General features: G+C 36.2%; 1 protein-coding gene and 1 non-coding gene across 5 annotated transcripts in view; one reads left to right on the top strand and one right to left on the bottom strand.

Annotated features, from left to right (window-relative positions):
* Positions 1–17,573, top strand: part of HYCC2 (hyccin PI4KA lipid kinase complex subunit 2) — a 74,745-nt gene that overhangs the window by 29,391 nt on the left and 27,781 nt on the right. For 3 of the 4 annotated variants that reach the window (XM_007190501.2, XM_057551170.1, XM_007190500.2), the window contains 3 exons: positions 5,042–5,221; positions 9,466–9,546; positions 10,850–10,965. In XM_007190501.2, the coding sequence (XP_007190563.1) occupies positions 5,042–5,221; positions 9,466–9,546; positions 10,850–10,965 (377 nt within the window). Of the gene's footprint in view, positions 1–3; positions 60–5,041; positions 5,222–9,465; positions 9,547–10,849; positions 10,966–17,573 lie in introns of all 4 variants that reach the window. The other variant, XM_007190502.3, reaches the window with a different exon arrangement.
* Positions 8,992–9,098, bottom strand: LOC114238907 (U6 spliceosomal RNA). Its single transcript, XR_003624152.1, has one exon. It is a non-coding gene; the product is annotated as a U6 spliceosomal RNA (small nuclear RNA).

Here is a 17,573-nt window from a genome sequence, read left to right as displayed (position 1 = left end):
CAGATACAGCCTCCAAGAGTGCCTCTGCTGTGTACTGGAGTGAGTTTGAAGAAGTTCAGGTAATCATCTCCTAACCAGCAGCTTAACTTAAAGTGCATCTTCATTTTTGTACTATCACTAAAAGCTTGCTTATTGACCTCTTTCTTTCCTATCTTCTAAACTTGGATTGGCTCTCAGTTGGGCTTGCATCTGTTGCTATTTGTAGCAGCAACCGCAGGATTCATTTGCTTCTTTTTCTCTTGCTATGTATTTTTGAATGTTTTATAACTTTAGGTATGGTAATGGACATATATGCATATCCTTCTTGGTCAGGAGTTTTCAAAATTCTGTGTGAATATTGAATGTATGTATCCCTTGTTTTGCACTGTCTTAACATTAAGCTTTGCTTATTAAAATGCATTTGTTTTATGCTTTCTCTTTAAATTGTAAGCTCTTCATGGGCAGTGGTCGTATATTCTATATCTGTTAACATATATATCTGTTAATTCCCTAGAATCCAGTATTTCATCATGTGCGTAATGAACACTTAATAAATATTGATTAGAAGAATAGTGAAATACATGGAATTCTCTGGCGGTCCAGTGGTTGAGACTCCACGATTTCACTGCCAAGGGCACGGGTTCGGTCTCTGGTTGGGGAAGTGAGATCCCGCAAGCCACGCGGCCAAAAAAAAAAAAAAAAAATCACCGGGGGGGAAAAAAAGAATAGTAAAATACAAAATGAGATTCTAAAATGCTATCATTTTCATTAGGACTCACAAGTATGTAAAATGTATTGGCCTCCTTTTTTTCTTTTATGCTTTGGAAGCTGTGATATTACAAGAATTAACTCACTTTATATTGTCATACTTCATAATACTAATGTGTGAGACTTTGTCAAGGCTAGAAATAGAAAAATTACAACTTGAGAGACTCAAGCTCAAGACCCAGCGGTCATTATAATCAGCCAGTTACTAGAGCAGGTCTGTCTTTCCATCCTTTCTCCTGTCAGGTCATAAGATTCTAACCATGCGTTCATACTTCAGAAAAACAAGAGTGTTAAGTTCCGTAGAATCTCAAAGCAATTCTGGACTTCAGTTCTAGAAGGAGAACACTTTTAGTCCTGATTTTGTTATATTCTGAAACATAAATGTATTATTTACTTAATAAGAAACAATTTTGCCTTAAATACCATAAAAGTTCTTAAGAAAGTATATTTCCTAGAAGTTCTTTTTTTGTGTTTTGTTTTGTTTTTTGGCCGTGCCACATTGCACGGCTTGGGAGATCTTAGTTCCCCAACCCGGGATCGAACCCGGGCCACGGCAGTGAAAGCGCTGAGTCCTAACCACTGGACCACCAGGGAATTCCCAAAGAAGTTTAATATTACATATCATGGCCAACCTGTACTACAGCTCAAGTTTTAATCTCTAGACCAACATGTTGCTTTATTTTTCTCCTTTCCCTCCTTCCAGATCCCTTAGTCACTCTACCAGTTCTTCCACTTCAAGGAGACCATTAACCCTATTGCTTTTTTATGATTTGATTGTCCTTCTGCCTCCCTTCAAATGTCTCACTTCCTTCAAATGTCTCACTTGCCTCTTCTTAGCTAAATTTTCTTGATCCATCATTACAGTCATTCCCTTGCAAACATTCTGAGCTCCTTTGCCTTTCATTCCCTTAGTTCATATTCTTTGGGCAAAATCTCAACACTGGATAAAACCCAGCCATCCACTTCATGCCTGTACCTGAGTGGTTGAACGTACCTGGAAAAAACACAATTTTGTTGACTTTTTCCATTTAAATGCAGGACTAAAAATCATAAATGAGCACATAATATTTCATTGGTACACTGTCCCAGTGTTCATTTTATACCTTCTCTTTCCTCACACTTACTGCCCTTCCTCCTCATTTTCAGTTTGCCTTCTGTGTCATTATAGAAGAAGAACATAGTTGAAAACTCTTATTTTCCCATTCAAATCTACCACTCTACCAGCATCTCTACCCACACTCTCCTGCCGTTTCTGCTGTTCGGTGGATGAAGTGTCTCAGGTTGTATCAAAGGCCATCTCTTCCACTTAGGCCTGGATCCCATCTTCTCTAACTACCTCAAAGATTGCTACTGCAGTTATCCCCTCCCTTTCCTCTATCACTGATTTTTTTTTTCTTAAAACAGCAGTGTTTTTTTTTTAATTAATTTATTTTATTTATTTATTTTTGGCTACGTTGGGTCTTCATTGCTGTGTGAGGGCTTTCTCTAGTTGTGGCGAGCAGGGGCTACTCTTCATTGTGGTGCACAGGCTTCTCATTGCGGTGGCTTCTCTTGTTGCGGAGCACGGGCTCTAGGCGTGCGGACTTCAGTAGTTGTGGCACGCAGGCTCAGTAGTTGTGGCTCGCAGGCTCTAGAGTGCAGGCTCAGTAGTTGTGGCGCACGGGCTTAGCTGCTCTGTGGCACGTGGGATCTTCTCGGACCAGGGCTCGAACCCATGTGCCCTGCATTGGCAGGCAGATTCTTAACCACTGTGCCACCAGGGAAGTCCTTGTCACTGATTTTTTTTTTCCCTTTCTGATGAAAGGAATATGATAAACAACAATATTCCATTTTTTTAAAAACCTTCTTTGATTTGCCTCTTATTTTATTATCTACCCCATTTTTCTGTCCTTCTTCCCAATGAACTTTATAAAGTATTGCTTATTCATAGTCTCTGTCTACTTGTGCCCGTTTCCTCACCTCATATTTTTTCTTTAACCCACTCATATTTGGGTTCAGTTTCCATTATTCCACCCAAACTGCTCTCAATGCATTCATCATATGGCATGCCTCTTAGTAATTATCATGTCAAAACTATTTGCTAAGTTTGGGGAAGGTGTAAATTATTCTTAAGCTTTTTTTTAAGGAGATAATGATTTTTAACACCTTTTGCTGTGGGTGATAGCGCCATTTAGGGGAGGTCATTTCTGATACTGAGAAATTGAGAACATGATGGCATAATAACATATGCTTAGAATTAAAGATTTTAACAGAGCACATTGGCAAGTTTTTAACAGTCTTATTTTGCAGTGGAGCTGATGAAAATTTACTGGATTGCCACCCACTCCTCCTCCCTCCTTTTAAAAAAAAGCAGAGTAATAATTTTGGTAACTATTTCTTTGCAGTGCTTATTAAAATATAGTCTCTACATGCCAATGTACTTGCTGCTGAGGAAGGAAAATAAGGTCTTTATAACATAGACAAATTGTAATTGTACCATGGCCAATGAAATTTAGAGAAGGCAATTTTAGAGTCTTTTACTAAAGAGGAAAGTAGATTTGAAACATGGACATATATTTTTAATACATAAATTTATGAGAGCAACAATGTTTAATTGTCCCAAGGAGCTGAATATTGTTGTCGGTACTTTAAAAAGTTGCCAGCAGTTGACCATTTTCAAAAGTTTATTACTTCATTATTGGCACTACATAGACTACACTATTTGTAATTAAACAACGCTCACCTCCTCCTCCACTTCCATCCTGGTATAAGAAATGCGGTATAGTGAGAACATCAACTTGGTGTCAGAAGATCTGAATTCTGGTGTCTTTCTCCGCTACTAATTTCTGTAACCTTGGGCAAATTGTCTGACTGGTCTACACTTCAGTGTAAGGGAGAGTTGGAACGTTTTTTAATATTTTAAATCCTACGAGAGTGATTTCATATAAAGAGCTTAGTAGTTACTAGACTAGGTGTGTAAATTTTTTTAGCTTTAGAGTTGTTAAGAGCTAAGCTTAAGTCATCTAAGTATATTAACTGTACAATCAACATAGGATTTGTTGACTTTTAATTTACAATTTTGAAAGTAATGACTTTATTCTGGAGTGTTAGATTATTACAGACATATATAACTACATTCAAGCAGATATACAAGTGTATATATATATTATTATAATCATTCAGAATAGAAGTAAGCATATAAATTACTGAATCGTTCCTTGTTTTTAAAAGCTAGTGTTACAATATTATATATAAAGTAGATAACTAATAAAGACCTACTGAATAGCACAGGGAACTCTACTCAATACTCTGTGAGGACCTATATGGAAAAGAATCTGAAAAGAGTGGATATATATATATATATATATGTATAACTGATTCACTGTGTTGTACACCTGAAACTAACACAACATTGTAAATCAACTATACTCCAATAAAAATTTTTTTAAACAAAACAAAAATAGCTAGTGTTAAATTTTTTTATAATTTCCTCTCAGTGTTTTATCTGCATTTTAAAATCATAGCCAGTTTTGTGTAGTCTGCAGTTATTCTAACAAAACCAGTCTAAATTAGCAGTACAAGTTTAGGGGAAAAGGGGAGGTTTGTTTAAACTGCTCATTTTCTTCAGTTTTTAAGATTATGAAGTTCCTTATAAGTCATATTGTGTGATATCATATGAAAAATTATCCAGTTAAACATTGGAAAAGCTATTTCTGTATACTTATACTTCCTCCTTTTCAAAATCTTTCCAATAAATATAATTAGTAGAATTTGTCAGTCTTAAAACATAGAAGTAATCTGTTTTACTTGTATGTATTTAAAATATTAACTAGCATTTTGGATGTCCAAATATTATGTATTGCCAAATAATTTGTTTAAATCATAGTCTTAAGTTGAGATTTAAAGTTTATTTCCAACAAGATTATTTGAAATTATTTTCTTCCAATAGAAACTTTTAAAAATGGAGGATAGTAAGGGTTGGTAATAACAGAAAAGGAAACTCACTAAATATGAAGTAGTACATTGGTTAAAGAACTAATTATCTAATAAGTTTAATAGTACAGTGTATTGAAAGATATGTTGATATTATCTGGGCACAAAGTACTTCTTGCAGTTACTGGATTGGTCAGTTTAATGTGTAGTCTCTGAGTATAAATAGAGATTGAGGTTTTGGTTGCATTGGTTCAGAATAAGCAAAAATTAATGTTGAGAATTTATTTTAAAAATATTATACAAGTATATGTGCCTAAAAAAAAAAAATTACAGTTACAGCCAAAGGAATGGAAATAACTGATGCACTTTATTTTCTTCTTAGCTCCTGGAGCCTGTCTGCCACCAGCTGTTTGAGCTCTACCGTAGCTCTGAAGTTCGACTTAAGAGGTTCACACTGCAGTTCTTGCCAGAATTGATGTGGGTTTATTTACGGCTTACAGTTAGCCGAGACAGACAGAGTAATGGTTGCATTGAAGCACTTCTTTTAGGAATTTACAATTTGGTAAGTGGAAAATGGTAGTTTGGGAAACTTTAAGTATTTTTTAAAGTCCTCTGAAATAATACTTGAAGAATATTTAGAGGAAAATAAATTTAAATGTCTCTTGAATAACTTATTTGAGTTAATTAAATTGAGTACAGAGGTGTGTAATAAGTAATTGCTGGTGATGCATTTTATAAAGTAGGTGAAACTATTATAATTGATAGCATTATTAATATTTTATGGCTTATTTTTCTAATTATTTTGTTTGACTAATATTTATAAATGCCTTGCATTTAATTTTTTTAATTTATTTTTAATCATTTGATAAAACATTATGTATTTGATACTACATTATTTATGAAACTTTTTTCTTCTAAGGAATTCTTAAGTTCCTTAAACATTATTATTCTGTTTTTTTTTTTCCTCATGGTGCCCAGTTTAGAACATTGGTATTGAAATTCCTGCCCTTTGAATTCTTATATTCTGTGTATTCACTCTAAACAGACACTCCACATATTAAAGTTAAGTTTGTAGTTGAGAGGTACCTCAACCAAAGTACCTCACAAAACATTGAATCTCACAAAAAAATAAATATTCTTCTGCACCAGTGCTCATTCCTCTTAAGTATTATCCCTTAAAAAATCATTAAAAAACATTTCCATCACTAGAATCTGAAGGACGGAGCCTGGCCTGTGGAATCACTTGTATTTTGTTTAAAATCAGGTCCTGTCACTTACTGGCTGTTTTAAATTTAAGCAAGTTACTTAATATCTTGACTTCAGTTGCCTCATCCTGTAAAACAGAAATAAAACATTGTTAGTAGGATTAAAAGCGATTAGAAGAACCCAACATGTTTCCTGAGGTGTTTATCGAATGTTTACCACTATTATTATAAATAGTAGTAGTAATAGTTGTATCACAATTAAAGATGAGTTTTTTTAATGAAAAGCTGGTGTAGGTATAAAATTCTTTATTTTGCTACCTTGCCTGATTTTTTCTTTTAAAGTAGGAAATTTGTTTCACATATCACTGTGTTTCTAGTGCTTAGCAAGGCACTTAGTAAATGTCGATTTAATAATTGAGTTTAGTGTTTTAGATTATGTTTGACATTAAGCTATCATTTGTCTTGTTTAGTGTAATAAAATTCAGTAGTGGGACAAATGAAGCAAGAAATTTTGTATAGTGGGATGCCTGACAAGTTCTTGACAGTACTTGTTGGTGCTATGGTTTAATTATCTTTTGGTGTCTCAAAAATAGTGTACTGTTTTAAAAATGCTCAATTATATATCAGAAATGTAACGTCAGGTTTCTGTCTTCTTTTAATTCCTTTGATACCTGTGTTCTCTCTTCTCTGTGGTTCTTGATTTTTCTTACCACACTGGATTTCTTTTATATATTCATTTCTCTTTTTTCTTCTTTTCTCACTCCAGCACTTCTCCCTTGCTTCAGTAGCCCAAGAGAGAGTTTTATATTGCCCTCAACTTAAAAAAATTTCATAACATTCTTCTCCACAGATATATACACAGATATAAATAAAAAGTATTTGGCTTAATTTGAAATTTAGGAATAAAAATTAAAATTTTATTGCCTAGCTTAAATCAGGCCCATTCATCTTAGCATAAATGTTCTCTGAGGCACAGTGGCCCAGATGTGGTGGTAACTATTTTGCCTACAGAGTAGTTAAATGATCTTTCTAGGGATTTTTAAACCATTTTCCTGCCAAAATTAGAGGTATGGCCATTGTTCACATGTAATTGGTACTCTCCTATGACATATGAAACCCCAAAACTAGCCCTATAGGGAAGTTCTTTTGGGTTTGTGTCTTGGTGATGATGGTTGTTTTTTTTTCCTGTTGTTTATTCCTCTTATGCTGTGCAACTACTCAGTCTCTCTCTGACTACCTTCCTTCTAGGGCAGTCTTCTCTGTCTGGATTTTATGCCAGTTATGTATACTAATATGAGTTTTAAAAGAAACAGACTAAAGACAGTAGAGAAAAGGAGTGATGCAGGAGGAGCATTTCCCCTCTCTAATTGCTGGCGTCTGTAGGCAGTTTTTTTTTTTTAAACCTTATTAGATCTTTTATTATTTTATTTAATAGGATCTCATATCTATTTTTGGGGGGGGCGGTGCTGCACTGGGTCTTCCTTGCTGCCCGCAGACTTTCTCTAGTTGCGGCGAGCGGGGGCTACTCTTCGTTGGTGGTGCGCGGACTTCTCATTACGGTGGCTTCTCTTGCTGTGGAGCACGGGCTCTAGGCATGTGGGCTTCAGTATTTGTGGTGCGTGGACTCAGTAGTTGTGGCTCGTGGGCTCTAGAGCGCAGGCTCAGTAGTTGTGGCTCACGGGCTTAGTTGCTCCGCGGCATGTGGGATCTTCCCGGACCAGGGCTCGAACCCGTGTCCCCTGCATTGGCAGGTGGATTCCCAACCACTGCACCACCGGGGAAGTCTGTAGGCAGATTTTTATTGATACCTGTAGAAGATTGGCGTGCCAGAGACTGTAGAAATAGATGCTGTTGACCTTTCCAGTGAAAGATAAAGTGCTTTTAAAAATCACAGGAATGTTTTTGTAGTCAGTAAAAACCACTTAAGTATGAACTTATGATTAATCACTTGGACTACTATTAATTATGTTAATATGTCGCTTATTTCAGGTCATTAATTTATTGCTGAATAATTGTGAGATTTTCTTTTAGTTAAGATTCATCCTGTGTTACAACAGTGTTTTTCTTTTTTTTTTTATTGAATTTATTTATTTTATTTTTGCTGCGCACGGGCTTTCTCTAGTTGCGGTGAGCAGGGGCTACTCTTCGTTGAGGTGTGCGGGCTTCACATTGTGGTGGCTTCTGTTGCAGAGCACGGGCTGTAGGTGCACAGGCTTCAGTAGTTGTGGCTCACGGGCTTAATTGCTCTGTGGCATGTGGGATCTTCCCTGACCAGGGCTCGAACCTGTGTCCCCTGCATTGGCAGGCAGATTCTTAACCACCACTGTGCCACCAGGGAAGCCCTGTTTTTCATATTTTAATAAGTGTGGGTTTCTTGGCTAAAACCTTTAATTTTAATTTTTTATGTGGTGATTCTACCTTTAGCTTTCTGAGGAACCTCCATACTGTTTTCCATGGTGGCTATACCAACTTACATTCCCACCAACAGTGTAGGAGGGTTCCCTTTTCTCCATACCCTCTCCAGCATTTGTTATTTATAGACTTTTTTTTTTTTTTTTTAATAATATTTATTTATTTATTTATTTATTTCTGGCTGTGTTGGGTCTTCGTTTCTGTGCGAGGGCTTTCTCCAGTTGCGGCAAGCGGGGGCCACTCTTCATCGTGGTGCGCGGGCCTCTCACTATCGCGGCCTCTCCTGTTGCGGAGCACAGGCTCCAGACGCGCAGGCTCAGTAATTGTGGCTCACGGGCCTAGTTGCTCCGCGGCATGTGGGATCTTCCCAGACCAGGGCTCGAACCCGTGTCCCCTGCATTGGCAGGCAGATTCTCAACCACTGCGCCACCAGGGAAGCCCTATAGACTTTTTAATGATGGCCATTCCGACCAGTCTGAGGTGGTATCTCGTAGTTTTGATTTGCATTTCTCTACTAATTAATGATGTTGAGCATCTTTTCATGTGCCTACTGGCCATCTGTATGTCTTCTTTGGAGAAGTGTCTATTAAGGTCTTCTACACGTTTTTCGATTGGGTTGATTGTTTTTTTTGTTTTGAGTTGTATGAGCTGTTTGTATATTTTGGAGATTAAGCCCTTGTCTGTTGCATCATTTGCAAATATTTTCTCCCATTCCAAAAATATGGAACACTTCACGAATTTGCGTGTCATCCTTGTGCAGGGGCCATGCTAATCTTCTCTGTATCATTACAATTTTAGTATATGTGCTGCCGAAACGAGCAGTGATTTTAATCTTTTAAACTCAGTCATGTTTCAACTAAAAGATCTGATCACTTGTAATCTCCCTAGCCTGTATGTAAACTTATCATGAAATTTGTGTGCCTACTTCATGTTTTTGTTGTCATGGTGTATTTGATTGATTGTAGTATTATATCTTTCAGTGTCTCTCAAAGGATAACTCAACTACCAAAGTGTACAAATCTGCTAATAGGTTAGAAAAGATACACTAGGGTAATAATATTTTTATGTATTACTGTATCTAAACATTCTCCTCAGTTGCCAGTGATATATTTGTTAAGAAAGTAGTTATTATTTCTTTTAATATAGTCCTGTGATTATTTTATTATCTCTGCATTTTTTTTAACCATAGGAAATTGCTGATAAAGATGGGAACAATAAAGTTCTGTCTTTTACTATCCCTTCCTTATCCAAGCCTTCAATATACCATGAGGTAAGTAAGACTGCAAAGGTAGAATTTTTAAAAATTATGTTGAGTAAAAGTCAATTTCTTACTAGAGATAAATATTCCTAACACATCTTTACTGATTTGTTTCTTAATGGAGATGTTTGTTATTAGTGATATAAAGCTGAGCTGTTGTCAAGGGAGACAGAATGTAATTAATGGAAAATTTTCCTCTAGTTCTGGTTTATTTCTTTTTCATTCTTCTACCAGTATCATTTTTGGTCTTTTTTTTCAAAAATATTCTTTTAATTTTTTTGTCTTCTGTATTAATTAGAAATCATCTATGTTAGATTGATTTATTTTTATTATTTTTTAGGAAAATAATTACACTTCTGATTTTTGCTTATATTTATTTGGTTGAAGATTGTGAGAACACTGATAATTATATAGGTAGATGACTCCTGTTGAGCTGAACTCCTTCTGCCTGCTCTCTTTAAGGTTATAGGCTTTGAATCAAGCTTCTTGTCTGTAGTGGCCTTCAGTGCATAAACTTGTGAGGAAAGTGCTTAAAGAAACTTTACCAGTAGTCTAAAAATTTAAATCCATTTTCTTACCAACAAACGGTATCCAGTTGCCTCATAGCTCTATGCAACTATTTATTTTCTTAATTAATTCCCCTGGGACTTTGTTTTGTGTTGAAAATAGAATGCCTCCTATTTAACCAGGGCTGATTTTAGCATAGAACATTTCTGAGTAATAGATTTTAACTGTGTTCCATGTATCAAGTTATAAAATAAAATGGAGGGTAGTGAAAAGTTTACAAATGGATGGTTCTTCTAACTTTAGAAACATGAAATCAATTATATCACTATTAAAGAGACATTTGATCATAGTATTCTTGTTTGTGTTCCATAATTATAACTCTCTGCGCCTTGCTTTCTTCAGTGTGGAATGAGATTAATGAGAGCACCAACCTTCCTGAAGTTAGAAAGACCTCCAGGTTTGAATGCATAGTCCCCAAGAGTGCTCTGAGTTCTGGAAACAAACAAATTAAAGTTGATGCATTTGTAGCCTTTATTCTTTTCAGCAACTTTTCTTATTCTGTCCTAAATATAGATTCATTCCATAATATTTCAAAAAACAAAGCAGTGTATTTTTAGTTTTATATAATGTATAAATATTTTTTAAAAGGAGCTGTAGAATGTATATAGTAGAAAAATGGAAGAGGTTTTGAAACGGAAGAAATGGTCTGAAACTGTCTTTTGTTGAGACAGAATTAAATATCCTCACATGATATAGATTTTTACTTCATTTTAGAGACACAGTCTCATACTTTACCTTGTTTTTGTAGCCCTCAACAATTGGATCCATGGCTTTGACAGAAGGGGCATTGTGTCAGCATGATCTCATCAGGGTTGTTTACAGTGATCTTCATCCACAGAGGGAAACATTCACTGCACAAAACCGGTAATGGTCAAAACTGTAGACAGTAAAAATTGTTAATTTATGCTTAATAGTTATCTACAATTACTTTGGTTCAGGTTTGGTGTGAGAAAAGGCAAAAGTTAAATATGTCATACTAGTGAAATACATCATGGCAGTGAAATACTCATCCATAAACCTAGCAGCTCTTTGTTGATCAATAGAGAGTTGTTCACAGGGGCCCATCTAGGTGATAGAATCTGGCAGATTGTCAGGTGGTGCCAAAGTTGGCCCTAGGGAAAAAGAGGTTTCCTGCCTCCCTGCTTATGAGTACTACAAGTACTTCTTTCCATTCCCTTGGTAACATGTTTCTGCACAAACCATTTGCACCTTATTATGGAACTCTTCTGGCACTTATAATGGGACTCTTCTGGCACTTATTATGGAAATCTTCTGGTGTTTTTCTGACATCACCCAAGATATTATGGGTATTTCAGATTTTAGGATTATTTTATGTTTCAGTCATGGGGGCAGTCTCACTTCGTACCCATTGGTAAGCAGGTTGTCTCTCAGATGGAAATTTTCTGGTCCCAAATCCCAGAAGTTGTTGCTAGGTGGCACTTACTGGCTTCTCCCATAAGCTCAAGTCTGTATTCCACACAGGGCTATTGTTCAGCAAATTAATGACCTTATAGGCTTGGGCAATCTTACTGATCCCAGTTTAGCATGTTCAATTAATATTAGAGGAAGGATGGATGGATTTACAGGCCTTCTGTTTTACAATACTAGATAGGGGAAGTGTTCCTCAGACACAGACACAGTATCTGTTCCCATAATGCATTCAGGTAAATGAGACACAGTCACTTCACATAAAGTTCACCCAAACTTTCACCTTAATCCTATCAATCATCGCAGTCTTATAGCCTTTCAATCGAGCCATTACCAACAAAGAGAGCTTGTGTCACCAGCCCCCACTCTAAACAACTTATCAGGTATGACATAGGTTACTTCCCAGAAGCTGAGGGCAAAGGCTAAAACTTTCTTTGGGCAAGGCCAAATTTTTTACCATACATTGCCCTGCATGGTTATTGTGAGAAATAAATGAGATGATGCTTAAAACATGCTTAGCACAATGCCTGGAACATAATATATGTTAGTGATAGTATTATTATTCTTCTTTTTTACAAAATGTTTATTTATTTATTTATTTGGCTGTACCGGGTCTTAGTTGAGGCCTGCGGGATCTTCGGGATCTTCGTCGCGGCACGCGGGGATCTTTAGTTGTGGCATGTGAACTCTTAGTTGTGGCATATGGGATTAGTTCCCTGACTAGGGATCAAACCCAGGCCCCCTGCATTGGGAGTGTGGAGTCTTAGCCACTGGACCACTGAGGAAGTCCCGATACTGTTATTTGTTATATAATATTTTATGTTCATAGTAAAGTAGTACTCTTATCTTATTGGTTATAATATTAGAGTTATGGAAGGACTATAGGATCAAGCAGATTTCTAAATTATTGACGTTTGATCAAGTGCTTCAGTCTAGAATTCCAGTTCTTCTTAAGGGTCTTTCCAATATTACACATATGATAGAAAACACAGTGGCTTTCCTTGTTTCCTAACACATTGGAATTCAGCTTTAGTGATTGTTCTTTATTAGCCATCAGGGTGCTGTATAACACCTGGAGAAGGCCTTATCCCAACTTAAAGTAACAACTTAATTTTTTTCTGTGCAGTTATGTTGGGGTACTCAAATCATTTAATAATAGAAAATGTATATTAGAATAGTGGTTCATAAGTACTGTTTGCAGACTAGTTTGCATAAAAATCATCTGGTTACCTGATTCCTTTTTTGTTTTCTCATTTTAATTTTTTAAAGTATAACAATATATACTTATGGTACATTTAAAATAGAAGAGTATAAAGTAAAAATAGACAAGAGTACAAAGAGAAAAGTATATGTCCTCTTCCCTCTAACCACCCATTTCTACTCTCAGTAGTTAAATTATTAGCAGTTTTTTATGTGTCCTTCCAGAAAATTTTCATGCATGCAAAAGCATATATTCAACCTTAAACACCTGCAGACCCATACACACTGGATTCATTGGTACATGTTGTTGTACAACTTGCTTTTTTTTTTTTTGGCCATGCCACATGGCATGTGGGATTTTAGTTTCCCCACCAGGGATTGAGCCCGCACCCCCTTCAGTGGAAGTGCAGAGTCTTAACCACTGGGCCACCAGGGAAGTGCCCATACTATCAGTTTTTAACCAGTCTCATTCTGACTAAAATTTAGATTTTTTCCAGTTTTTTTAAACAATCTTATAAGGAACACAATATTTTTTGTATAAATATTTGCATGGGAGCACTGAAGTATCTGTAAAGTAAATTCCTAACAGTGAAATTGCTGTGCTAAAGAATGTCTGCTTTTTCAGTTTGAGTCAGTATTGCCAAATTACCCTCCCCAAAACCGATGGACTAATTGAATCTCCTACGAGTAGTTTGAGAGTGCCTCTTTCCTCATACTAACCCCCAGTACTAGATATTTTCAAATTTTTTAATCTTTGCCAATCTGAACATTAAAAATTGATGTCACATTATTTTACTTAGCATTCCTTTAATTATGACTAGGCTTGAATGCTTTTAATATGTTAATTCATTAAGTATTTTTCTTGACCTGTGAACTGCATATTCATGTCCTATGTCCATATTTCTTATTGAACTGTGTATTTTTTTTCTAGTGATTGGCAAGGGATTTATTTATTTATTTATTTATTTATTTTGTTTGCACCGAGAGGCTTGCGGGATCTTAGTTCCCCAACCAGGGATTGAACTCGTGCCCTCTGTAGTGGAAGCACAGAATCTTAACCACTGGACCGCCAGGGAATTCCCCGAGAGTTTTTTAAATATTGAGGAAACTGCACTGTGTTTTATACTTGCACATTTTAAGTTAATTACTGACTTTTAAATTTATTTTAAATTAAGATATAATTCACATACCATAAAATTCACCCCTTTAAAGTATACAATTCAGTGATATTTAGTGTATTCACAAGCTTGTGCATCCACTACCACTAGCTAATTCCGGTATGTTTTCATCACACTAAAAAGAAACTCCCCTTTCCTTTCTCCCCAGTCCCTGGCCACCATGTATCTCACTTTCTATCTCTATGGTTTTGTCTATTTTAGACATTTCATATAAGTGGAATTATACAGTATGTGGCCTTTTGTTGTGTCTGGTTTCTTTTACTTAACATGTTTTCAAGGTTCGTTTATGTGGTAGTGTGTAGTTCCTTTGTATGACTGAATAATATTCCATTATGACAATATACATTTTGTTTATCCATCCATCCATCAATTGATGGATATTTGGGTTATTTCCAGTTTTGGAATATTTATGAATAATACTGCTGTCAACATTTGTTTGTTTACAAGTTTTTGTGTAAACATTTTCAGTTCTTTTGAGCATATACCTAGTAGAATTGCTGGGTTATATGGTATTTATTTCATTTTATTTTACTTTATTTGATTTTTATTTGATTTTTATTTTTTGGCTGCACCACACGGCATGAGGAACTTCCCTGACCAGGGATCGAACCCGTGCCCCCTTCAGTGGAAGTGCGGTGTCTTAACCACTGGACCACCAGGGAAGTCCCTATATGGTATTTAACTTAATACTTAACTTTCTGAGGAACTGTCATATTGTTTTCCAGAGTGGTGTACCATTTTGCATTCCCACCAGCAGTGTATGATAGTTCCAGTTTCTCAACATCCTCACCAATACTTATTTTCCATCTTTTTGATTATATCCATCCTATTGGGTATGACAATTGGTATCTCATTATTGTGCTATTGTTTTGTCTTTGCTGTATATTTTACTTTTTTGTATAGCCGACTGTATCAGTAATACACACACACACACACCCTTTTTTTTCGGTTAAATATGCATTAGTCCTACAGAGCTTATTAAGAAGAACTGCAATCTCCAGCTCCCTCTCCCTTCCACTTCTCCCTTCCCAGATGTAACAACTTGTAACCAGTGGTTTTCAGCCAGTGCACTTCTGCCCCCCAGGGAACATTTGGCAATGTCTGGAGACTTGTTTGGTTGTTACAACTGAGTGGGAGGGAGGACTGCTACAGGGATCTCAGGTGTAAAGGTCAGGGATGCTGCTCAACATCCTACCATGCCTGGGCCAGCCCCCCACAGCAAACACTTATCTAGCCCGAAATGCCGATAGTGCTGAGGTTGAGAAATCTTGCTTTTAATATTTACCTCCACTTCTTTGAGTAATTTACTGCTTTTTAATTTTTCACTTTGGGGCATTATCTAATAACTTATCTCTAGGAAAGATAAAAATTTAGGTTGTTACCTCTCTCATTGTCCTATCTTATGTTGTAATTCTGGGGAACTCATTATTTAGATTTCTCATTATTATGAATGATCATTGTTCATCAGAGCCATTCAGGCTGAGCTTTGTGATTAGTTTATTACTTTTCCTTTCCTGCATATCTTTTTATTTTCCTTGAAGTTCATCGTTGGCCTTTTGTTTTCTTTGTTTACTATGTGCTTTGTAATTCAACCCTGCAAATTTTCTATCAGTTTTCTACATAGCCTTCCAAGACTTCATTTACACCAGTTATTTTCTCAGTTTTATCTTCCCAGAACCTTTTGACTTACTCCAATCTGGGCTGTGTTGCCCTCTTTGCCTGGTGTACACATTGTCTTGGGATCTCCCCTCACTCTTATCCTGGGAATTCTCTTTGTCTTTTTCCTGTGTGGATGGATCCACTGTTGCCTGCACCCTATATCCTCATTCTTTGTTCCTAGTACTCTGAAATTCCATGGTTGTATTTCTTGGTGTGGGTTTATTTCCTCCTTTGTGCTGAGCACTATGTGGACCTTTTCTATTTGGAAACTCATGTCCTTCAGACTGGGAATTTTCTTGAATTATTTTTGTTAATTAGTTTAGGCTCCCCATTTTATCTGGTCTTTTACTATTTGTCTTTTATCTATCTTGTCTTTTATTATCTTTCTTCTGGAGCTTTTATTATTTGAATGTGGGAACTCCTATTTTGGTCCTCTTTCCTCTCCCATTTGCCATATCTTTTTCCTTTTGCTTCACTTTCTGTGGTATTTCCTCAACTTCATCCACCAATCCTTTTCTTGAGTTTTTAATTTCTGTCATCATATTTTGTATATCTAAAAGGTGTTCTTGTTTTCAGAATGGTCTTTTAAAATAGATCCTGTTTGGTGTTTTTGGTTTTTTTATTTTTTTAAACAACATCTCATCTTTTAGAATATTAATGATAATTTGCTTTATATTTTCCTCTTTTATGTTCTCTGTGTCCTCCAAATTGTGCCCCCGCCACCCCCCATTTCTTTATTTTGATCTCATTTTCATGTTAGTGAAGTTCCTCAGGTGTCTGGTAATCCTTTTTTCCCGCTTATGTTTAAAAGTAGGGGAATAAAACAAATGAGAAGCTATGGCCATGTTGGTAGGGCTAACTGACGGTGAACTTCACAACTTCTCACTGGGCCATCCAGCTGGGGAACTTCCCAAGTCCATATCTTTAAGTCTTTTCTCTTAGGGTGGTCAAATTCCCCAAAGAAAACTCTTCCAGTCTCTTAACCAGAGGGCTTGCTGCTAGCATTCTGATGACCACATGGGGAAAGAGAACTTGAGGTCTCAATATCCAATAAGACCTATTTCACTTAAGTTTTCTATTTTCAGTATCTTCCCTTCCTCCCCCACCGCCCGCCCTGACCCCAAATCATAATTGTGCCTGGTGGTTCCCAGGTAGAAATTTGTCTTTTATCCTTTCAGAAAATAAATCTTCAATTTCAGAAAATAAATCTTCAATAAACCTAGCAGCATAGAGAAGGAGAAAGGATCTGAAGATGTGCCTGCTTCCACGTCAGACTTTGAACTCACTTTCTACCTTTTCATTTTGAAATAATTTCTGACTTACAAAAAATGTTTCAAAAATAGTACAGTGAGTTTCCATATACTCTTCACCACCTATGGGAAGCTTTTTAGACATACAACGTTCCTGGGTCCTGCCCTCAGAGATTCTAATTGGGTCAATCTGGGTTGAGACACAGGAATATATTATTCCAAAATGTCCTTAAATAACTGTAATGTGCATCCAGGCTTAGGAGCCACTTTCTTAGTGATCATAAAGATTAGGAAAGCATTCATTTATTCATGCAATAAAAATTAATTGAACAGTAATAATGTATTAAACACTATGCTGGACACTAGAGTTAAAGATGAATAAATCAGGGTCTGTGTCCTAAAGTTGCTTATTACTAAATAGATAAAACAGAGGTAAAGACAGAGTTGATTTAGCGGGATAAATGCTGTATTAGAGCTACACAGATAAAGGGAACAGTGTTTGTTTGTTTTAGTTAGAAGAATTAAGAATGGCTTTATGAAAAAAAGAAAAAAAAAAAAGAATGGCTTTATGTCTGAGATTAAAGTTTGAGCCAGGTTTTGAAACCTTAGCAGGAGTTTCCCAAGTGAAAAGTATGTTCTAATAAAAAAGGGTGCATCCATAAAAGCAAGGAATTATGAAAGGTTATGGCATATTCATGGAATGGTATAAGACTGATGTAGTGTGGTGTATGTGGTAGGCAGTAGAGGGAAGTAGGGT

The sequence above is a fragment of the Balaenoptera acutorostrata genome, chromosome 8 (genome assembly GCF_949987535.1).
Source record: "Balaenoptera acutorostrata chromosome 8, mBalAcu1.1, whole genome shotgun sequence".
Taxonomy (NCBI): Eukaryota; Metazoa; Chordata; class Mammalia; order Artiodactyla; family Balaenopteridae; genus Balaenoptera; species Balaenoptera acutorostrata.
This window is presented reverse-complemented; position numbering and strand designations above follow the sequence as displayed.